The sequence below is a fragment of the Schistocerca americana genome, chromosome 2, assembly GCF_021461395.2.
Source record: "Schistocerca americana isolate TAMUIC-IGC-003095 chromosome 2, iqSchAmer2.1, whole genome shotgun sequence".
NCBI classification, from domain to species: Eukaryota; Metazoa; Arthropoda; class Insecta; order Orthoptera; family Acrididae; genus Schistocerca; species Schistocerca americana.
This window is the reverse complement of record NC_060120.1, coordinates 311477364-311501068: the sequence shown is the minus strand read 5'-3', so window position 1 is coordinate 311501068 and position 23705 is coordinate 311477364. Positions and strand designations below refer to the sequence as shown.

The window sequence follows — 23705 nt, the reverse complement described above, 5'->3', positions numbered from 1 at the left end:
CTTTTTGGTTGCCCATATTTCTTTCATCTTCTGGCTGTGATCTTGCTTGCGTTCTTCGGTCCATTTTATGCCTGTTCGTTTGTCGCATTGTATCTCATGTAGTTTACTTTTCTTAATGATGTTTCTGAACTTTATTCTGTCGTTTATTGTGTCTGCTGTTATGTTGAGCTGGTTCAGGTCGTTTTCTACCTCTGCCACCCATTTGTTGTTTCTAGTGGTTACCCAGTCAAAGATCTGTTTGGTCAGCCTGTGTGATGGCATTCTGTATAGGTGTCCATAGAATTGTAGTCTGCGTTTTCTAATCTTTTCTGTGATTGTCTCTGTATGTTTGTACAGTTCCTCTGTAGGTTTCTTGATCCATATTCCATTGTTGTTAGTTGCGCCAAATATTTTCCTAAGTATTTTCCGTTCTACTTTTTCTAATTGTCTGATACGTGTATGCCCTCGGATTAGTGTGGTCTCTGCTGCATATAGTGCCTCGGGGAGCACCACCGTGTCGTAATGGCGTAATTTGGCTTTTTGTGAGATAGACTTCTTGTTGTAATGATTCCACACTACTTTGTATGCCTTGTCCAGTTTAGTCTTTCTTTCTTCATTTGAGTCTCTGTTATGTCCACTCATTTGTAGTGTTTCACCGAGGTATTTGAAGTTTGCTGTTTTGTAAATCGTGCCATACTTTGTGTTCAGAGATGAGAGTTTCTTTGTGCTCATAAACTGTGTCTTTTCGTAAGAGATCTGTAGTCCAGTTTTGGAAGCGATTTCGTGCAGTTTTTCAATAGCGTCTTTTGTTTCCTTTATACCTTTCGTGACAATCGCCAAATCGTCTGCAAAAGCCAGGCATTTAATCTGTAGGTTTCCTAAGGTTATCCCCTGTTGTGATGTTTCCCATTCTTTTATGACCTTATCTAACACCAGATTGAAAAGGAGAGGTGAGAGGCCATCGCCTTGTCGGACACCTGTGCGAATTTCAAAGGGCTCTGATAGTTCCCCACAGAACTTTACTTTGGAGGTCGTGTTGGTTAAAGTTTGCTCTATGATAGCCCGTGTTTTGTTGTCTACTTTGTATTCTGCTAGAATTTTGAAGAGAGTTTTCCGGTCGATAGAGTCGTACGCCTTTTTGAAGTCAACAAAGGTAATGATCAGGTTCTGTTTGTGTTGTAAAATCATTTTCAGGTTCCAAATTTGTTCCGCACAAGACCGCCCTTTACGGAAGCCTGCTTGGTATTCCCCAATCAAGTGGTCGGTTTGGCATTCTAGTCTGTTCAGTAAAGCTTTAGAGAGGATCTTGTATGTGACCGGTAGTAGGGATATTCCTCTGTAGTTGTTCGGGTTAGTCTTGTCACCTTTTTTGTGTAGTGGGTGTATCAGGGCAGTTTTCCAGTCGTCAGGAATTTTCATGGTCTTCCAGATGTCTTCCAAGATCCTGTGGATGTCTTTGGTGAGTTCTGGGTCTTGTAACTTCCAGATTTCCGCGATGATGCCATCTTCTCCTGGTGCTCTACGATTCTTGAGTGACTTTATTATTTCTTTAACTTCTTCTAGAGTTGGAGGTTCACTATCTGGATTGTATGTGCTCGTTTCTGTCATCATTTCTTCCATGGGGGGGTCCGTGTTGAGCAGTTTTTCAAAGTACTTTGCCAGAATGTCACAATTGTTTTTGGTATTGGTTTCTAGGGTTCCATCCGGTCTTCTGAAGCACAAGTTGGGTGGTTGATATCCAGTCATATTTTCTCTGAACGTTCTGTAGAAGTTTCTTGTATTGTTCTTCATGAAGTCTGATTCGATCTCTGTCAGTCGCCGTTTGTCATACCGTCGTTTTTCACTGCGAATGATTTTGCTTGATTGCTTCTGTGTTTTCAAGAAGTTCATCCAATTCTCTTGGGATTTATGGCAACTAAATTTTTTCCATGCACTGATTCGTTGGTCAATAGCTTGGTCACATGTGTGCTTCCACCAACGGTGTTTCCGTGTTCGTGGTGCTTGTGCTAGTTTCATGGCCTCTCGGATTCTTCGTGAAAGTTGTGTCCAGTCTGTCGTTTTCTCCATTTTAATTTTGTGTAATATTTGTGTCTGGTTTAAAGTAACGTATTCTGGATCTGGTCTAACAATTTTGTTCTTCTGGAGCTTTTTCTTGGGCAAAGGACGAATCCTGATCTGTAGTAGGTGGTGGTCTGAGTCGAAGTAGCCTTTACGGGTGTCTATGTTCAAAATTTCTTTTTGTGAGTCTTTCTGCACTATTACGTGGTCGATTTGTAGTTCTTGCTTTCCGCTGGGGAATTTCCATGTGGTAAGTTTTCGTGTTGGTTTCTTGAATTTTGTTGACATAATGGCGAGGTCGTGGCTTTTGCAAAAGTCTATCAGATGTTTTCCGTTTTTGTTGGTGTCCTTGTGTGGAGTATGTTTTCCTGTGATATGTCTGTATATCTTTTCTTTTCCGAGTTTGGCGTTGAAGTCTCCCAGTATTATTTTGACTCTATGTGCAGGAATTTTTCTGATAGTTTCTTCCATTGTCGTCCAGAAGTCATCAATTTCGTCCGGGTTTTTCCTGTTGTAGTCATTAGTTGGTGCATGTGCGTTGATTATTGTGTAGGATTTATTGGCTGATTTCACTGTGATGGTGCTGATTCTTTCGTTTGGTGACGAAAAGTCGATTATGCTGTCCGTGATGGACCTGTGTACTGCAAATCCTGTGCCAAAAAGCCTTAGGTTTTTCAGTTGTCTCGATGGTTTTCCTTTGTATATTCTGAAATTCTCCGTGTTGAAATGGTCTTCGTCTGTGAATCGTGTTTCTTGCAGTGCACATATTTTGATTTGAAATTTTTCGAGAGTGTCTGTCAGTTGTTTCATCTTTCCTGTCTTCATCAGTGTGTTCACGTTGAGTGTGCCGATGTAGTGTTTGCGTTTGGTCTTGAGGGAGTTTGAGAAGCTCCGATTCTTCTCATGATGTCCGTGAGCCCCCGGAATCCGATGCTCACGACAATCCCAGTCTATTGACTGGGGCCCGGAGTAATGAGATTTTTCTCGTTGTACCATCATGATGTTTAGTAGTTGGATGTATGGCATGCTGCCGAGTACAACCTGACTTTCCAGATCAGGAGGTTGGTTGAGGCCGCCACTGACATGTGGAGCAGACGTCTTTTGTAGCCGCCCACTGTGGGAACAGACGCTACTAGTAGTTTTGGTCCGCCCCGAGTATTTCATTTCCTCGGTACCACCTATATCTAGGAGGCATTCCCCTATCCGCCACCTGGGGAGGCGCTCGGTTGCGGGTCTACTAACCGCCCCGATATATATATCAGTTCGTGACATCCAGTCTTACAAAATTACTCTCTCTGATGGACACACGTCCAAATCATCCATTCTCAAAACTCCGCCATCTCTCTCCCCACATCCACCATTGCTGGCGGCTCACCTCCAACTGCGCAACGCTACGCGCTGTTCACATCCAGCTGCCCAACACTACAATAGCGAATATTACAACAATGCCAACCAACCGCAGACTGCACACATCACAGCCAGCGATTTTCATACAGAGCGCTACGTGGCGTTACGAACATAAAGCCCTAAACAGCCTACTTACAACAGGAACGTGTGTGGTCTGCCGACAGGTACTCGGTGGACTCTAACCTGGTGTTCTTCCTGAACCGGACGCACTGGCCGCAGTACCACTACCTGCTGCCGTGGGACTACCGCACAGGCGAGTTCGGCTCGTACGACGACGACTGCGTGACGACGGCGATCCGCGTGTGGGTGGCGCTGGGCTGGGCGTGGGGGCTGCGCACCGTGGGCCGCGACGCCGTGCGCCGCGCGCTCGCCGCCTCCGACGACATCGTCTCCGCGCTCGAGGAGGAGAGTCGCCGCGTCGCCAAGCAGTCGCTCTTCCTGCAGTAGGGCGGCCCGCCTCTACTTTGTCCAGGTGGGTTCCAAACGCCCGTCACTTAACGACGCTGTGGCGAGGTCTGCGAGGAAGACTGGCCGCCGCGCATGCGTTGCAGCCAGTGACACTACAGGTCTACATCTACATCTACATCCATACTCCGCAAGCCAGAGGATACTTTGAGTATATCGGTTCTCCCTTCTATTCCAGTCTCGTACTGTTCGTCGAAAGAAAGATTGTCGGTATGCCTCTGTGTGGGCTCTAATCTCTCTAATTTTATCCTCATGGCCTCTTCGCGAGATATACCGAGGAGGGAGCAATATACTGATTGACTCCTCGGTGAAGGTATGTTCTCGAAACTTCAATAAAAGCGCGTACCTAGCTACTGAGCGTCTCTCCTGCAGAGTTTTCCACTGGAGTTTATCTATCATCTCCGTAGCGCTTTCGCGATTACTAAATGATCCTGTAACGAAGCGCGCTGCTCTCCATTGGATCTTCTCTATCTCTTCTATCGACCATATCTGGCATGGATCCCACACTGGTGAGCAGTATTCAGGCAGTGGGCGTACAAGTGTACTGTAACCTACTTCCTTTGTTTTCGGATCGCATTTCCTTAGGATTCTTCCAATGAATCTTAGTCCGGCATCTGATTTACGACGATCAGCTTTATATCATCATTCCATTTTAAATCACTCCTAATGCCTACTCCCAGATAATTTATGGAATTAACTGCTTCCAGTTGCCGACCTGCTATATTGTAGCTAAATGATAAAGGATCTTTCTTTCTGTGTATCTGCAGCACATTACAGTTGTCTACATTGAGATTAAATTGCCATTCCCTACACTATGCGTCAATTCGTTGCAGACCTTCCTGCATTTCGGTACAATTTTCCATTGTTACAACCTCTCGCTGTACCACAGCATCATCCGCAAAAAGCCTCAGTGAACTTCCAATGTTATCCACAAGGTCATTTATGTATATTGTGAATAGCAACGGTCCTACGACACTCCCCTGCGGCACACCTGAAATCACTCTTACTTCGGAACACTTCTCTTCATTGTGAATGACATGCTGCGTTCTGTTATCTAGGAACTCTTCAATCCAATCACGCAATTGGTCTGATAGTCCATATGCTCTTACTTTGTTCATTAAACGAATGTGGGGAACTGTATCAAACGCATTGCGGAAGTCAAGAAACATGGCATCCACCTGGGAACCCGTGTCTATGGCCCTCCCTCTCTTACGAGAACCAGCGGGCGACACGGACGGGGAGCGAATTACGATTTCAGACGAGTTTTTAAATGCATGCAAACTCTCCATAGCACACGACAAAGTTAATACTCCTAGCGGATACCTTTTCCTAGACATATTGATTTCACGTGGTCCGTGCGTTCGCTGTGCTGCCGGGCAAGGCGACTATAGTTCAATTCTTTTATCTTGGCGGCTCGCGTATGCCCGCCCAGACGCGGGAGATTGCTGTGTTGCCAGTTGCACACGACGCATGCGCCAAGAGAAGCAGCGCCATAGTATAGTACAGTTCGCAAGCTTACGTTTAGGGGGGAGCGCGCTGTTTATCAAGTAAAGCCACCACGGCCGCATTAACCTTTTCGCTGCTACACAGACGTGCTCCCCGCATTCCGCGCTGTGCACGATTTTGTCACTGTACTGCTCGCCTGTGCAGACACATGGTGTTCCGACTGCTTTGACACTCTTATCATTCGATTACACAAAAACTATTTGGCCCAAAAATTAGATTTTCACACATCTTCTTGATTGATACCTTCCCCCATAAATGACTTAATTTTGTTTCGATGTTCAACGCAGTTATTATGCAGCATTAAATGTAGTAAGCCATTGCACGAAATTTTGAAGAGTTTGCAGAGGTAAAAGTCCATAGAGTATACTTTCCGTATGGTCGATTTTAGTTGCCACAATGTTGAGAATGAAATGTGGACAAGATACCCAAATTTCATATAAAATTTACTGTATAACAATATCTCATTTAATTTAAGTATCACATAGGTGTCGTATGTAATATTGAGAAATATTCCATCTTTCGCGACTGTAACAAAAGTTCTTTTTACACCGGGCACATTTGGCTTTATTTTGAAGCACTTCAATCAGTCAAAAGAAAGGTGACAAAATACATTAAACGAAACTGTGGACTTACAAAAACATTAGGACTTGAACATACCATCTGTCAGTGAAGTCCTCTGAGCTATGTCAAATATAATTTTTGTGTGTGGCACACACAAACAGCATTTATTTGCTAAAACACTGATCAGCCAACACAAACGTTGAATATTGTGTTACCGCAGCACAAAACTACGAAAGGTGACTTGACAATGGAGGAGACAAAATACTGTCCACTGATAACGCTTCAAAAGAGAGAAAAGCGTCTGGTCTAAATAAGTCGCTTATTACAGTTGCAGAAGAGGAATATATTTCAATACCATTGGTAAAACTGCGACTGTGGAACAAAAACAAGAAAGAGAACATGAGTACCATTGTGTATGTGCCATACCTTTCCTTGATTGAAGTGCTTTAAAATAAAGTCAAACGCGTCCGGTGTAAATAATACTTTTATTACAGTCGCGAAAGACGGAATATTTCTCAATATTACATACGACACCTATGTCGTACTTAAATTAAATGAGATATTGTTATACAGTAAATTTTATATGAAATTTAGGTATCTTGTCCACATTTCATTCTCAACATTGTGGCAACTAAAATCGACCATACGGAAAGTATACTCTATGGACCTGCAAACTCTTCAAAATTTCGTGCGATGGTTTACTACATTTAACGCTGCGCAATAACTGCGTTGAACATCGAAACAAAATTAAGTCATTTATGGGGGGAAGGTATCAGTCAAGAAGACGTGTAAAAATCAAATTTTTGGGCCAAATAGTTTTTGTGAAACCGAACGATAAGTGTGCCAAAGCAGTGGGAACACAATGTGTCTGCTCAGGCGAGCAGTGCAGTGATGACAAAATTGCGCACAGCGCGGAATGCGGGAAGCGCGTGTCTGCAGCAGCGAAAGGGTTAATGAAGAGATAAAGCACTAGAAATTTCAAAAAATTACATTCAAGCGAATAAAATTCGTGAGGTAAGGCACTTCAATATTGTTTTTAAGTAAAGAAAGTATTAAGCACTGCACAAGGATTGGACTCACAACCTTTCACATAGCAGCCCAACACCTTAACCGTTACGCTAACGCACGTCCTGTGACTACATAATGCCATGAGGACTATAACACGTCACGCAAAATACTGACAAACACTGTTGGTATGACTATGAATTACTCACGCTTCGTCAAAGTACAATAGGATAAACAATTACCGCTGTTCTTTATTGCGAAAAAGCGGTTCGTGAGATTGATACAAACACCTTTCCTTGCTATCGCCTGAATGAGGAGTCTTATTGCTTGTTTGGTTTAAATAATTAATAGAATATGAATCAATTGGTATAAAGAATGCTTTTTCCAACCATTCTATTAAAGAAAGTCTGCTATCAAGACATTGCTTTTGTTCTATTACTTTATTTATGACTGAACGTTTCTAAAACTGAGGACACTCGTCTGTGCTCTGCACTGCAGTCGAGATCTGGCAACGTCGTTCTCTGTTCATTGGCTGACTGTGTTTTATGACGTCAGATGCGCAGAACGAACCTAAACTCGGCCACCAACATAAATGACGTGCACTTTAGTGTGACATCACAAGTTCGTTGCGCGGACCGTTTTTCTCGAGGGGCCCGTGTTAAGGCGCGAAAACTCATGTTTGCGCAGTTGGAGATACACTGAAGAGCCAAAGAAATTGGTACACCTGTCTAATATGGTGTAGGGCCCCCACGAGCACTCAGAATTGCAGCAACATGATGTGGCGTAGCCTCAACTGATGGTTCAAAATGGTTCAAATGGCTCTGAGCACTATGGGACTTAACATCAAAGGTCATCAGTCCCCTAGAACTTGGAACTACTTAAACCTAACTAACCTAAGAACATCACAAACATCCATGCCCGAGGCGGGATTCGAACCTGCGACCGTAGCGGTCCCGGGGTTCCAGACTGAAGCCCCTAGAACCGCTCGGCCACATCGGCCGGCCTCGACTGATGTCTGAAGTAGTGCTGGAGGGAACTGTCACCATGAATCCTGCAGGGTTGTCCCTAAATCCTTGAGAGTACTAGGGGGTGGAGATCTCTTCCGAACAGCACGTTGCTAGCCATCCCAGCTATGCTCAATAATGGTCATGTCAGGGGAGTTTGGTGGCCAGCGGAAGTGTTTAAACTCAGAAGAGTGAGTGTTCCCGTAGCTACTCTGTAACAACTGGAGCTACTCTGTAACTCTGGACGTGTGGGGTGTCGCATTGTCCCGCTGGAATTGCCCAACTCCGTCAGAATGCACAATGGGCATGAATGGATGCTTGCGTACGTGTCACCTGCCAGAGCCATATGTAGACTTATCAGGGGACCCATATCACTTCAACTGCACACTCCCCAGACCATTACAGAGCCCCCACCAGCTTGATCCGTCCTCTACTGACATGCAGACACATCTTTGGGCGGGTTTAGTGACACCTCTGAACATCAAAGGGACTGTGTCTGTGATACAATATCCACAGTCAACGTCTATCTTCACGAGTTCTAGAAACTGGGGTAATGCAAAACTTTTTTTGATGTGTGTAATTTCAAAGCTCATTCTATATAATTTTTTCACTTGAATTCTTAACATTTAATATTTTACACATTAACTCATTTGTAAAGTAATCAAACATTTGAAGCTGTTTTATATGTGGAACATCGATTCTTTAAAGAATGGTGGGTGCGGAGGGGGGGGGGGGAGGGGGAAGAGAGGGGTGATGTTACTGCTATTTATGTAAATGACGAATATTACATCTTTCACTTGAGAATGGCATAGCACTGAACAACAAATTTGAAGTGAAAGTGAGTAAATTGCACGATTTTGAGTTAGTTGTGTTTATTTCAGTATAAAATGATACAAAATCATCATCTTCATAAATGTGATTCTTCAGTTTCTCCCAGCGTATTTGTTGCTCGAACAGTCCACGGGTATACTGCCGGTTCATAATGCCCAACGGGCAATATACCCGTGGACTGTTCGAGCATCTTCATAAATATTTAGCTCTAATTTTTTTAAAGGTAATCTACATTTTTGTATAAATAACTCATTAACTAAATATGCATTCATGTTCCAAGATTCAGCATAACAAATTTTAAGTGAATAATTACTTGAATTATGTTATGTGTTATGCGCTGATAAGTTTCAGTGCCATTCTGGAAGTACAAAAGTAAAATATTAAGAAAAATTGAAGATACTATTACACAAATGAAAATACTTTGTAAGTCTACTTTGTACCGAACTATGAAAACACAAAAGAAAGTATATGAATTAACTGGTCACAAATGTATATAAAGGATTACAAATGTTAAATGTTCATATGTACAGTATATACAATTACATATTTTGTTCAGAGATAAATTCAGAAGATGACCGTTTTCGCTTGGTTTGACGTTTATAAACATACTCGGGAACATCCCTTATGAAAGTCCAGCAATAATCTGCTAAAATAGTAGGGCTCCACTTTCCGGCATACTTCTTCTCAAATATGGCAATATCTGTTCATGACTTACTGCACCACAATCTTTGGGGAAGAAGTCCAGATGACTATATAAGAAATGCATTTTCAATGACATGTTGCAACCTTTTCATAAGATGACTACATGATATCCACAAACTCCTTGTTTCTCATTACTCGTATGTTCACTAAGAACTGTAAACAGACTGTCTTAAAACATTCCCATGCATGCTTCTCATCACATTGTATGATTCCATCAAAAGTATGGTCTCCAAAATGTTCTCAAAACAGTGGGCCTACAAAGATGCCCTCCTTTACTTTGGCATCATTTAAGTAAGGGAATTCTTACCTTGAATACTTAAACGTGTCACCATCTTTGTTAATTCCCTTAACAAAGTTTTTCATGAGACCCGACTTCATGTGCAAGGGCAGGAGCAGAATCATTTTAGGTTGTACTAGAGGTTCGCTCTTAATGTTCTTTATACCTGGTTGAAGAGATTTTCTGGTGGGCCATTCATGTTTATTGTAATGAGATGCATGAGCTCGGCTATTACATTCACAGAGAAAGCAGCAATATTTAGTATACTGTAACTGCATATTGTAGGCGACTTGCCTACAACATATAATTGCATAGCCGTCCGGTATAATGAGTTAACGAAAAAATATTTATTCGCAAAAACTCACAATGAGATGAAACTAAAAAAACAACAGAGAAGTAACAAAAACTAGGAGACTCTATAGCCTTACGGCAAAGATAAAAAAACAACACATGACCAAAAAAAAAACTCTCGTGCACTTTTGATATCACTTTGCACGAGGCATGAAAAATATCATGCCACAATATCTAATAGTAGAGCAACCATGTTCAAGTCACCACAGATCTGCCATTGAGAGTCATTATACTTGATGATTTCTAGTAAAATTTTCACCTTTTGGTATGACTTTTTCATATACACACTATGCCCAACTGGAATAGAAGGAAGCTCATTACCAATATGTAAAAGCTCTGCTTTTAAGCTCAACTTTCACGAATCAATAAAGATTCTCCATTCATCACCGTTGTAATTAATTCTGAGAGCTTTCATTACACCATTTATGTCTACAAGTGCCACAAGACTATCCTGCGTATTAAAAAAACGAGTGAATTGTTGCTCTCTTCTGCGGTAGAATGGAACATTACATTGCTTTCCAGAAAATTGCGCTGCTGCAATCTTGATGCTAAAATCTCAGCCTTAGCTTTAGAGAGCTCCAAATCTCTAATGAGCTCACTTAACTCATTTTGATACAATTTTTGAGGATCATCAGTTGATGATATATTTGGAAGAAACTCTGGATCTTGTGATGTACATGGTTCTGGACGTTCAGAGTCCCCATCAGAAGCAATCTCATACTCTGTCGGTGGTTCAGGTATTGGCAATCCTTCCCCATGTAGAACTGGACATATGGCAGATGGAATGTTGGGGTAGATCACTGTCCGCTTCTTCTTCTTATATTCCCTTTTGGATAGGAGGAACCATACAAAAGTAGCAGTCATTGACATGGTTGGTTGGCTCACGCCATATCATGAGCACTGTAAAGGGCATTGAACGTCCTTTCCCATGCATCCAAGTCCTGAGGTTGCTGGCACAAGTGTTGCAGATCACATGTGGAGCCCAGGATTTATCCTGATCACCTGTTTTGCACCCAACATAACAACTGTAAGCTTTTTTAATCAATGGAGTTATTTGCTGTTTTTGTGAAGCAAATGTCACTTCTCCACACACATAGCAAAATGTGTCAGCACTGTAAACAGAAACTCGTGGCATTTTTGTTCACTTCAACAGCAGTCAACTTGAACAACTGGTAGTTAATCTGGAAACAAATGTGCAAAAATTGTTACACGCATTAATAAAGTCACTGAAATTGAAGAAGAGGGAGAAAAAAAAGACCACTAAAATTGGTATCAAAATGTTTATATCCAAAATATTGCACACAAGTTAGATCAGGGACAATGATATAATCCATTGTTACTAGTTATTATGACTTTGACAAACCATTATAATATTTGATTTTAAACTTAACATAAAAATCCGTATATAATGATCTCATCGTAATAAAACAGTGTAAAATGAAAACTAGAGCTAATTTTGAATTCTCTTTGTGATACTCGCGATCACCACATTAGAAATGATAGGAATTGGCTATTTTCGTACGATTTACATTTTCATTGTTGCACTGTGTAATAGGCAGAAATCGCGATTGTGAATAAATATAAGGGGCGATCAAAAAGTTTCCGTTTGAAGAACGTGCAGCCCAGTATCGGTACGCGAATCAGGCAAAATCTCTGAGAGCACTGAGGCAATCATCCCACCGATGCACCGTGTTGAAGAAACCCTTTTGGTACAGCACTTTGTTCTGCCACGTGAAGAAGTTCGTGACTGCCTGCTGCATATACTCGTCCGACAGCAATCGTCTACCCTTCAAGGCCTTTTTTAGGGGACCGAGGTCATGATAGGCAACGGGCTTGCCGCAGTGGATCCACCGCTTCCCGTGAGATCACCGAAGTTAAGCGCTGTCGGGCGTGGTCGGCACTTGGATGGGTGACCATCCAGGCCGCCATGCGCTGTTGCCATTTTTCGGGGTGCACTCAGCCTCGTGATGCCAATTGAGGAGCTACTTGACCGACTAGTAGCGGCTCCAGTCACAGAAAACCATCATAACGACCGGGAGAGTGGTGTGCTGACCACACGCCCCTCCTATCCGCATCCTCAACTGAGGATGACATGGCGGTCGGATGGTCCCTATGGGCCACTTGTGGCCTGACGATGGAGGTCGTGATAATCGCGTAGGGGAGAGGTCAGGACTATAGGGCTCATGTGTCTTCTACTTGCGTTGGTGTAACTTCTGCGTCACGACACTTGCGACACGAGAACGTGCACTATTATGAAACAGCACTACCCAGCATGAACTTGGAGCACCACTTCACAATGGTAATTTTCGACAGACATGCTGCTCCATACACATTCTTCATTCCCCGATGGATATCTACTGGTGGTGTTTCTTCGGCTGCGAAGAAAAGCACAACAGCACGTTGCTCCTGTTACAACGATACAAGTGATAGATGCAAGATAGATAAGAAAGAATGACGAAATTCAAATGAAGTATGCATGCGGTCTCTTATGGGCTTCAACAGGCCCGTAAAACTTCCAAACCTAGATTTCCCAACAAGGCTTGAGAAACGCATCGTACTAATGTATTTGTTACAGCTAAGTATATATCAAAACCGTGCGAAAGATGAGCAAAATCTGTGACTCGTTGGATGGATGCATCCCTTGTGAGTGTCACTGACTTCTAGAATAGCAGTTCACACGAAATGCACTAGAGTAATGAGGGATGCCCAACTTCCAGACAAACACCTACTCATTTTCCACCGAAAAATGCGATTTCTGTGTCAATGGTTAGAATTAATGCTTACTACAAAGACGACCTGTTTTATTGCTTCTTGCATGCTGTTTCCTAACATACCGTGCTAACTTGCTTCAGGTCCAGGGTTGCAAAGTTCTAAGCAATTTTAGTCTAAAAACCCTTGTTTAATACAGGGACTGCAATCACCGTAACACTGTTTTGTGCTGTAACGTACTTTGTATTTGTTGTTTTTCTTGCGCGCGAATTTCCGTTGCTCTTTAGCTGGTTGTTTCGAATTTATTGTTGAGTAAAACACTGCAAGTTGGCACATTTCGGGCTGACTAGCTTCCTCGAAAACCGTTTTACAGTCTCTGCTGTTCATGTGACCCTAATTACGCCTTCAACGAATCGGCTCATATCGATTTCACCTATAATAGTGAAATAACCTGTATATTTTCTATCGGATTTATGTTGGTGCGTCCGTTCCGGCATAGCTCTGGTAGTCGCGGAGAAAAAATTGGTTGTTTGAGATTTGCTACCTGGGGCAAAATTTTTTAGGCGTATGACTCCACTAACACTCTTGTTGTTCTGGACGGGATGGAAACTACGAAACGTTTCAAGGAACTTTGGGCTACTAACTGTCAGGGGCACTAAACTAACGTTAGAAGAATATGTGTTTTGCAAAAACAGACGGTACCCACTCTCATAACAACACATCCATGTGCCACTCTCTTCTCAAAATGCATATGCAAATGTTACCAAACATAAGAGAAAGGGGAGATGTAACAGAGGCAAAATCTATGTCATATCCGTGGAATGTAATCTACTTATTTTGTTTCCCGTGTCTACAAACATGTATCACGAATGATTTGGGGTGTGAACTAAAGAACCTCATGCAGACGCCTTTTCATGGGATTAGATACTATGTACCGCTTCCCCAAATACACTCTGAACCCAAAAGACGACGCACTATAAAGAAACTATCCGAATACGATTGAAATCCGTAAATGTGAAGTACACTTACAGACAAACAAATGATTACAATGTCAGAGAAATTGGATGACTTATTCAAGAGAAAGAGCTTCACAAATTGAGCAAGCCAGTAACATGTCATTCCACCTATGGGCATTATGTAAGCAATTATTCAGCTTGGCACTCATTGACAGAGTTATTGAATTTCTTCCTGAGGGTTATCGTGCCCAATTGTGTCCAATTGGCGCTTTAGATCGCCCAAATTGCGACCTGATTGGAGGGTCCTGCCCATAATGCTCCACATGTTCTAAATAGCAGAGAGATTGGGCGACATTGCTAGCCAAGGTAGGGTTTGGCAAGCACGAGACAAGCAGTAGAAACTCTCACCATTTGTGGGCGGGCGTTATCTTAGTGAAATATAAGGCCAGGACGGATAACCATGAAAGGCAACAGAACAGAGCGTAGAATATCATCGACGTACCACTGTACTCTAGGGGTGCTGCAGATAACAATAAAGTGTTTCAGCTATGAAATGAAATGACGCCCCAGAGCATCATTCATCATCGTCGGGCTGTGCAATGGGTGACAGTCAGGTTGGTATTCCGCTGCTCTTCGAGGCGTCTCCAGACACGTCTTCATTGGTCATCAGAGCCTGGAATCTCACTGACTAGAGTAGAATTGTCTTCAGTGACAAGTCCCGCTTCGGGCTGAGCCCCAGTGACCGGGAAAGACATGTCTGGAGACGTCCTGGGCAGCGGTGGGATTCGTGGTGCGTCAATTTTTTTCACTTAAGGGGTATTTACTCCTTAACGAAATTTGTGTTGTTCAATCGAACAACTCAGTTCATGGAATCAATACTATAAATACGAATAATCTACATAACGACTCAGAATCACTTACATTTGTCCACCAAGCTGTCCTTTATTCAGGAACACGAATTTTCAGTAACTTGCAAGCAGCCATAAAAAGTTTAAATAATTATAGGATGAACCTAAGGGATTTACTCCACTAACTAATTTCCTAGTATAAGCAACTGATATAAATATTATAAATAAATTCAAATAACTGACAGTTACGTAAAATGTCTTCTGCACAAATTGAGTGCAGTAATGCTACCAATGTAGGTAAGTTTTGCAAACTGTTTTCTGTTAGACTATGCATGGCTAAAGTACGCTAAGAATTATCATATGCATCTCAGTATATTATACATTTATATTTTTGTGGCCAGTTTGTTACTGATCCTTAAAAAGAAAACATAATTAATTTTTTTACTTATTCCAGATGCGTGAGCAACATTTCATTTAGGATATGTTGAAGGAACATTCGCATATTTCTTTTTTTGTGATTGTGTATTATGTATTCTTGTTTTATGACATATTCTACACATATTCTACATTCTTGCATATCTCCTCACTATAAATGTTTGGAACAAAACGTACGTCTAATCTGTGTAACATACATCTTACATTCATTGCTTCGTGTTTCAGGCTGACAAAGGATGTCATCAACGAGGTAGCTGGAGAATTCACTGGAAACAGCGGACTCGATTACTGGTTATCGTCCAAGTGTATCGAGGCAATGGTCTGTTTACTGGAGACCATCAACAACTTTAGAACCTCTGCTTTTGGCCCCCATGCCCTAACTTTTTTTGTGTTAAACCGTATTGCCGTCTCTCTCCTTCTGATTAAGTTATAATAAAAATATTTTGACCTAGAATTTTAGAATTGCTTTTACTTTTTAATGGCACCCTTCACATTTCCTGTAGTGTTGGTCTGGCTGGTGCCAGAGGTGTGGGAGTCGCCTTGCATTGTTCAAGATGCATGTTCCTGAACTATCACATTGCTCCACATTTGCAAATAGAATGTGCACGAACACATAAAAAAACGAGACGTTCCTGCAAATATCTGGTTGCCTACATCAATTTCCGTCATTATTATCTGAATTTCTGTTTGTAATCGTAAGTGGTATATCTTTGTTCCTGGTGGAATTGATCGCGATTCTGCACTCACAAATATGGTGGTGAGGTTATAGAAGCAGTTAAAAACGTAGAAATTACATTGTGGAAAAATAGGCAATTGATGCTTCCGTACTGGCAAAAAATACAGATAAGTGAGGGTTGCTCGATTTATAGACCTTGTTTATGATAAAGAAACTGCTGTATGTGTTGCTATATCCATCTTCAGATACACACAAGCTATTAACTTTTTGTTAGTGTGAACGAATCCTTCAAATCTATTTAAATGACTTGCTTTATTTGCTATCGATTTAGGCTCTGCAAAGGACCATCTTTCGGCCTCTATTGAGGTGTATTATGACAGTAACTGTGGAAGTGTCCAGTTTATCATAGGGGAGTCTGATGAAGGTGCATAACAGCACCGAAATCAACAGTAAATAATACAAGACCTTCAAATACAGTCGAAGGAACCACCTATACCAAAAAAGAAAAAAGTTGCTGTACATGCCAGGTTAGTTAAGTCTTTCAAATGTTTGCAACTACATTCCTTCAGTGCACTGCATGGTATAAAAGATTTGGTAAGTCACTGGCGTGAAAGTCTGAGCAAGAACACTACCAACAGTAAAGGCATAAAGACTTCAAATTACGTTCTGTCTCTAAGGTAAAAACCCTACTATTTGTACACTAATGAGATTTTATCAGATTTATGCATATGCTCCAGACTCACCTGATGTGAAACAGGTAATTTATATAGCTTCTGTTGAATTCTGTGTATTAAACTTGCAGTTTTTCAATGCAATCAAGTGAAAAAGATTGGTAGATTAGTTTCAGGATGATTCCTCAGGATCAGTCCGTGAGAACGAATTATTACCCCTGTCTGTCTGCCTAGTAGCTGTTGGGGGCACTTTTAATAAGGTATCTAAAAGTCTACAGAGGAATGGCAGCCCATTCATCCTTAAGAGCTCAACAAGAAAGGTGTGATGTGGGAAACCAGGGGCTCGAGCAAAGCCACTGTTCTGACTCATGCCAGTGGTGTTTCATTGGGTTCAGGTCAGGATTTTGTACAGGCCAATCTATTTCAGGAATGTTATTGTCCACAGACCATTGCCTCATGTACGCTACTACACGACCGGTGCACTGTAATGCTGATACAGCCACCATATCTGAACTGTTACTCTACGTTACACAGAACACAATGCTGTAAAATGTGATTATATCTTTCCTCATTAAGCGTTCTCTTAAGAGCAATAAGCGGATCACATCCTAATCATGAAAGACACCCCCATACCATAACACCACCTCTTCTGTACTTCACTATATACTTCACTTTCATCAGTCAAATGTGTTGTGGACTCTTTCCACTACTGCAAGAGTGTTAAGAAGCTGCCTGATAATGGTCATATGTTGGAAGACACTGTGTGCAGCTGTTCCAGAAAATCTATCTCTTGGACCTTTCATTTCATGACCGTAAATACACCATAGCAGTTTTGGGTATTATTTACCAAAATACTTACAGATTTGCTCGAACAGTCCACGGGTGTACTGCCGGTCCATAGTGTCCAACAGGCACAATATTTCGGCATCAGACATGTCGCCATCGTCAGGTGCGCTGACGAACTGAGCACCTGAGGGCGGGCACCTGTCTTAAATGCACTCTCCCTGGGAGGTGTTCTCTCTGCAGCCCGCACCCGCCTTAAGGACACCTCAAGGACCTGTACCGCCGAGACTTTATGGACTCCCTAAAGTCCACAAAGAAGGAGTTCCGTTACGCCCAATTGTCAGCAACATTAGGGCACCAACATATTTGCTGGCCAAATACCTGGCAGAATTACTAAGCCCTAACGTGGGTAAATGCCCTCATCACGTTAATAATTCTGTGGATTTCGTAAAACGTCTCGACAACTTGAAGCTGAAAGACGCAGATATCATGGTGAGTTTTGACGTTGTTTCATTATTCGTCGGGGTGCTCTTCGAGAGTCAGTCGAGCTTATTGCACAGAAATTTGACGAGAGGACGACCGGCCTTTTCAGGCACGTCCTGACGTCCAAGTATTTTCTCTTTAATGGAAAATACTACAAATAAACAGACGGAGTCGTAATGGGGAGCCCACTCTCGCCTGTGGTCGCGAATTTCTATGTGGAGTACTTCGAGGAGCAAGCTTCGGCGTCATCCAAATGGAAACCTACTTGTTTTCTCCGTTATGTGAATGACACATTCGTGATCTGACCCCATGGAAGGAACAAACTCCTAGGCTTCCTTACACACCTGAGCTCCATACATCCGAACATCAAATTCACTATGGAGACCGAAGCAGAAGGAAGATTAACATTCCTGGACGCCATGGTCAAAAGAAGAGCAGATGGCACCATGGGCCACAGGGTATATAGGAAGAAAACGCACACCGACCTGTATTTGGTTGCGGATAGCTGTCACCACCCTTCGCAGAGGAATGGGGTGCTAAAAACACTGGTGCACAGGGCGCACACCGTCTCTGATGCAGAGAGTCTGACCATGAGCTGGAACACCTCAAAACTGTATTCCGGAAAAACGGGTACTCGGAATGGCAGATCAGACGCGCTCTCCCCCCCCCCCCCTCCCCACCTCCCCACCCCTCCCCTCACCTCTAGAGTACAGCATGTGGAGATGGAAGAAGTCACAGAGGAAGCGATAGCCACTGCCTATATATCGTATACTGCCGCACTATTGGGGAAAATAGGACAAATATTGAGGAAAAACAGAGTAGGAACTGTCTTTTGCCCACCCAATCTCGGTTTGCGGAAGGCCGGCATATACCAGATTCTGTGTCAGTGTGGGAAGACTTTTATTGGACAGACAGTGCGCACCATCGAAGATGGTTGCCGAGAACATCAGAGGCACACTCGACTTAGGTACCCCAACAAGTCGGCGGTCGCAGAGCACTGTTTGTCCGAAAACCACGAAATTGACTACCAACATACCAGGGTGTTGGCACAGACATCTAAATATTGGGACAGCGTCGTTAGATAGACTGTCGAAATTCGTACCAGGGACGGACTCAGCAACCAAGATTGTGGCTATAACCTAAGCAAGGCGTGGGAACCAGTACTGAGTCTAATTAAAAAGACGCTCAGCAAAGAAAACGAACGGGCGACCAGGGCAGACGAGGCAACTACACCGACGCCACCAGTGTCTCAGCCATGGAGGTATAAGGAGGGGAGATGGCACTATGGCCGTCTGCTGTACGTCTGTTTGAAGGCGGTGGGCGTGGTCGGCCGCCATGTTTGATTGGTCAAAACAGTGACAGGGCTCTTGTTAGAATTGCGTATTCTTCATATGTATTTAACGTTTTGTCTGCGAAATAATTTCAGATGATGTTGAGTGTTACAATGTTTACATGCATAACACAACGTCAGAATAGCTTTCTCAGGCGTTTTCGTTTTGTTTTTAATGCGTTTTTGCCCCAGCTATACAACTGATTTGGTCTCGTTAACTTAAGTGTTTCTTTTGGATACGAACTTCGAATGATGAAAAATAATAATGTATAAAGCTCTTTTCAAACTCAAATCACCTTTTACTGTATTTGTGTCGATGTAAACTGAAAGCAGAACCCGAAATCTATGCTAGTTTACATACCAGATGATATTTCTTACTCGTTTACACACTTATACAAAATTTTATTTGTAAATACAAACATCGTTTGTGCTTCGTCAAGAAAAATAAGCGTATGATAGTGCTTTTGTGAATGTCAACACAGCAAACTTGTACAAGTACACACAATGGGATTTTCAGTACCAATGTAGTTTAAACATCTGAACACTATGAAATCACAACTGTTGCTCTGTGTGTGATTATTAATAGCACAATAGGCCTATATGTCAGATGATAATTAGGAAACCTTCCTTTAGTGTATAAGTCAATACATCATTAAGTAGCAGTTTTGATGCTAATCATGAACTGCTAAACAAATCTCAATTACACAAATTTGTTTAAAGGACAACACTGCTATTAAAATCACCAATAGTTAAATTAGGATGCCCTGCAAACATGCATGCATGCTCAAATTTCAACCTGCAAATCAAGCTGAACACTTGCTGATTATAGGTACTTATGTGCAATAGTCTGAAATTTCACTGCAATGTATAAAACATAATGGAAAAGAGTGAGGCACCTTGACTGTTTCAACCTACTTTTTTTATTTGCTTCAATGTTGGATCAAGCAAAATATCTTAAACCAGTGCTTCACTTGGAACCATTTCTTGCACATAGCATCTAAACTAGCATTAGATTTACACAATAGTGTTTTATCAATCACTTTTTACAATTACTGTAACATACCACAGACTTCCATATACCACAGACTCCCGTGGGATAAAGTTGCAAAAGTAAAGGATAAAATAGGAGAGAAACAATAAATGATGTTTTGTACATTTCATCTCACTAAAACACATATTAAAGTACAAATTATCAAGCTGTGTTCTTGCATTATCAAATTGTCAGTGTTTCAATCTCATTATAGCTTATCCACTAACATTCCATATAATCATATGTGAAGTGTGGGACTAACAAAATTTTTGGGAAAGTCAAACAATGTAGTTTTGAAAAACATTTTAATCTCTTGGGATATAGTACAATATTAATATTGACATTTGGGTTACAACAAAGCACTTACATATGTTCAATGTCCTCAGGTTACACAATATGTTTTGTGCCAATAACAAGCCAACAAGACAATTATATATGGACAGTGTTATAACAAATGTAAAAATAAGTAAATATGGAATGGGCTTTTTAATATTATGTATCTATCAGAACATGAAGTAGTATGGCTAGAATTGGTGATAAAAAATCCCACAGAACAATGTGAAAAAAAACCACTTTCAGATCACAGCTGTGTATCATAGGAGTGGTCCAATTTCCTGGATCAATTTACAAATGAGCCCTTGAAAGCCTTAGTGGTGTAAGTCAAGAAACATAATTTTCCTTCTGAAACCACTAAACTCTCATTACAATGAACTCCATTACTAAATGCAGTACTCTTTAAACTACATGTAGCTACAAATTAAGGTAATCATTTCATCATCAAAATACACCACAAATAAAAATTGGCCAGCCCTTTACAAAATTCACAATGGCTATATATACCCTGGAGAAGAAACTGTTTAATGCACTGCCACCAGAAGCACACACTACATCATTAAAATACTTCAGAAATGTTCTCCAAAAGGGGGTAAAGCCTTCATATGTACCCTCAAACACAGCTTTAAAAGGGAAAATTAAATAACAGAGGAAAGAAGTGTGGAAAGCAAAGTTCACAAATTCATTGACCTTTAAAAAGAACTAATTTGGTGTACGCTGTTCTCAATTTCTTTTCATGGAGTGAATCTGTTGCACATTTTGCAGCATGTTTCTGACGTGTCAGCAGGTACCTTTTCGCAATAGCTTTGATCAGCAGTACCAAGTGATTATTTAATGGGTGCTGATCCTTCATGTGCTCTCCCAATTCCTCAAACACAGACTTGAACAGAAAAGAGCCAAGTACCTCTGACACACATTTAGTATTAACATCTTTCACAGGAACCCTCCTATTTCCAGCACTGTATTTTCTAAATACTTTTTCAGAACACATACAAATGTCCACAACATCGTCAGATGGTGAAATCAAACCACCTCTACTCTTTCTGTGTATAAGAGAATAGGCAGTATGACTCCCTCCCCCTCGCAACACTGACAAGCATGTTTCACACTGTAAAGTTCTCTCTAAGTGACGAACCACAAATCCTGAAATATAAACAACAATATGGGTTGCCACTTCAGAGAGAATCATTTCAGCTTCAACGTAATCATGATCATGGTTCACCAAATGGGTTTCCATTTCTAATAATTGCCTACATTCAGTGGTGAAATTGATTTGTTGTTCTATAGTCTGACCACTGTATGTCAAAATAGGGATCTCTTCCAGTGCTATACAATTGCCTCTGTCTGATTCACGAATTTCATTGTGAATCAGGAGTCTCTTATAGGCAGATATGAACTGTCGAGCTGTTGGATTGTTATTACACCCACTACGACTACGGATTACACTAAAAAACGTCTCCAAATGATCTTGGGAGGACTTATAGATTGGGAGGAACTTCAACAAAGGTGCAGAGGATTGTGGTCCAAGCTTTGTATAGAGGTGCAAGACACTAGAAATACACACTAGGAAGCCAATGAAACCTGTTTTCCTGTTACTGTCCACAACTCTTTGTCCCTTACACACAGTAAGTGTTTTGATGTATGTCTGAGCCTCCATTAAAAATTCTTTAACCACCTTGAAATTATGAACATTCAAAGGCTGCTTCCACTTATTCTGCAGAAGGCTTCTGGAATTTAATATATCGAACAGGCAGTTGAATATCCTTATAAATTTTATTGCAGCAGAAGCATCTTCAAAGCCTGATATCTTCATATCGCAGCAGTACTGCATTGCGTCTGCCACGGAAGTGCTGAGCAGCTGGGCTGCTAACCTAACTTTCATTTTGTTACTCACAAAATTGATGTGGCTACTCGTAATGCTGTTGCCTAAGTGGAGACCTTCTTTCACTTGTAACTTATGCAGTAGTTCAAATAGGTACCATGAAATTACATTACCTTGCCCATCCCAAAAATGTTTTCTCTCCCCTAATGCATTTCTTACAAGTTTTAGCATATGGGGTGGATCTAACACAAATGCAACTTCAAAATTGTTACCCTGAACAAAAAAGGTGGTCTTTAATCCATCAACGTCAGTATTGCATCCCAAGCATTTGGCCATAGACATATTGGAGGCACAACCGTCACACGAGAGAGACACTACTTGAATGCCACTGGCACTGGCAAGGCTAATGCATTGTTTAACCAAATGAGCTTTCTGCTCCCCAGTCAATCCACATGTCAAAAAATACCCTACTGGTAACTTCCATGACACATTAATTGCGACTAACATTAATACAAAGGCCTCTTTAGATACAGGTAAACTGTCCATAGCAACAGAGGACCCCATATCTATGTACCCATAATACTGTCTTCCATCAAATTCTATGTGTTGCCTGATTGCAATTTCATCCATTAACAAACTGCATAGAATTTTATTAGTCTGGTCCTGATGAGAAGCTTTTGCTTTAATAACGGCAAATGCCTCCGTGGTAAAGCCAGGAGCACCATCCACACCTTGATACCACCTTGCTAGTGTTCTTGGATGTGGCAGACACGTGTTGTAGCAGCGTCTAACATATTTATACGCTTGTGGGGTATAAAAGTTTAATGTAAGAGCAAACGAACGTAGCTCAGGGCTGTAAGTTCTAGGTACACTCTTACAGTTTGCCTTTGCTGCCTGTCGTTGCAAAAGCTGCTTGTGCATTACAGGTATGCTTGCAATAATACTTAGACTGTCTTCATCCACAAAATGTTTTTTTCTCAGTTCTTCCATCACTGTACTCAAACATGCCACTTTTTTTATTAAACGGCGCTTGGATTGCTGAAGAACTTTGACTTTCTTTCTATAATTTTCATTTTTTGTCAGCAGCACAGACACATCCCTCTTAAGGTTCCTCACTATTGGTGTTTCTTCAGGATTTACATCCAATGGTGTGGTGGGATTAGCAGGATGAGAAGCTTCAGCCTGAAAGCCACTGGTAGTGGCTTCATCTTGAGTTCTGCATGTTGAAGTTAAATTAACTGTACATTTAGATGTCTGCTGCCTTTGTGTTGGTGGTCGTCTCTTCTTCTGTTCCTACAGAAAACAAAGATTGAAAACAAATAAAAACTGTTCAATTACACCTTACAGCCTACTTATAATTATTTGCATTCCATAATGCATTTACAATATCTGTAGATTCTGGTTGGACTTGTTACTATTTATTTGCACTACAATGACAGTACAGAAACACCTGTGGATGTGAGGGGTAAGAAACCTGCCTTTA

At 41.5% G+C, this 23705-nt stretch overlaps 1 protein-coding gene across 1 annotated transcript in view; it reads left to right on the top strand.

Annotated features, from left to right (window-relative positions):
• Positions 1–15548, top strand: part of LOC124595851 (acyl-CoA Delta-9 desaturase) — a 179931-nt gene extending 164383 nt beyond the window's left edge. The window contains exons 6-7 of the mRNA XM_047134758.1: positions 3609–3916; positions 15320–15548. Of these exons, the coding sequence (XP_046990714.1) occupies positions 3609–3891 (283 nt within the window). The 3' untranslated portion in view covers positions 3892–3916; positions 15320–15548. The remainder of the gene's footprint in view (positions 1–3608; positions 3917–15319) is intronic.
• The last annotated feature ends 8157 nt before the right edge of the window (positions 15549–23705 follow it).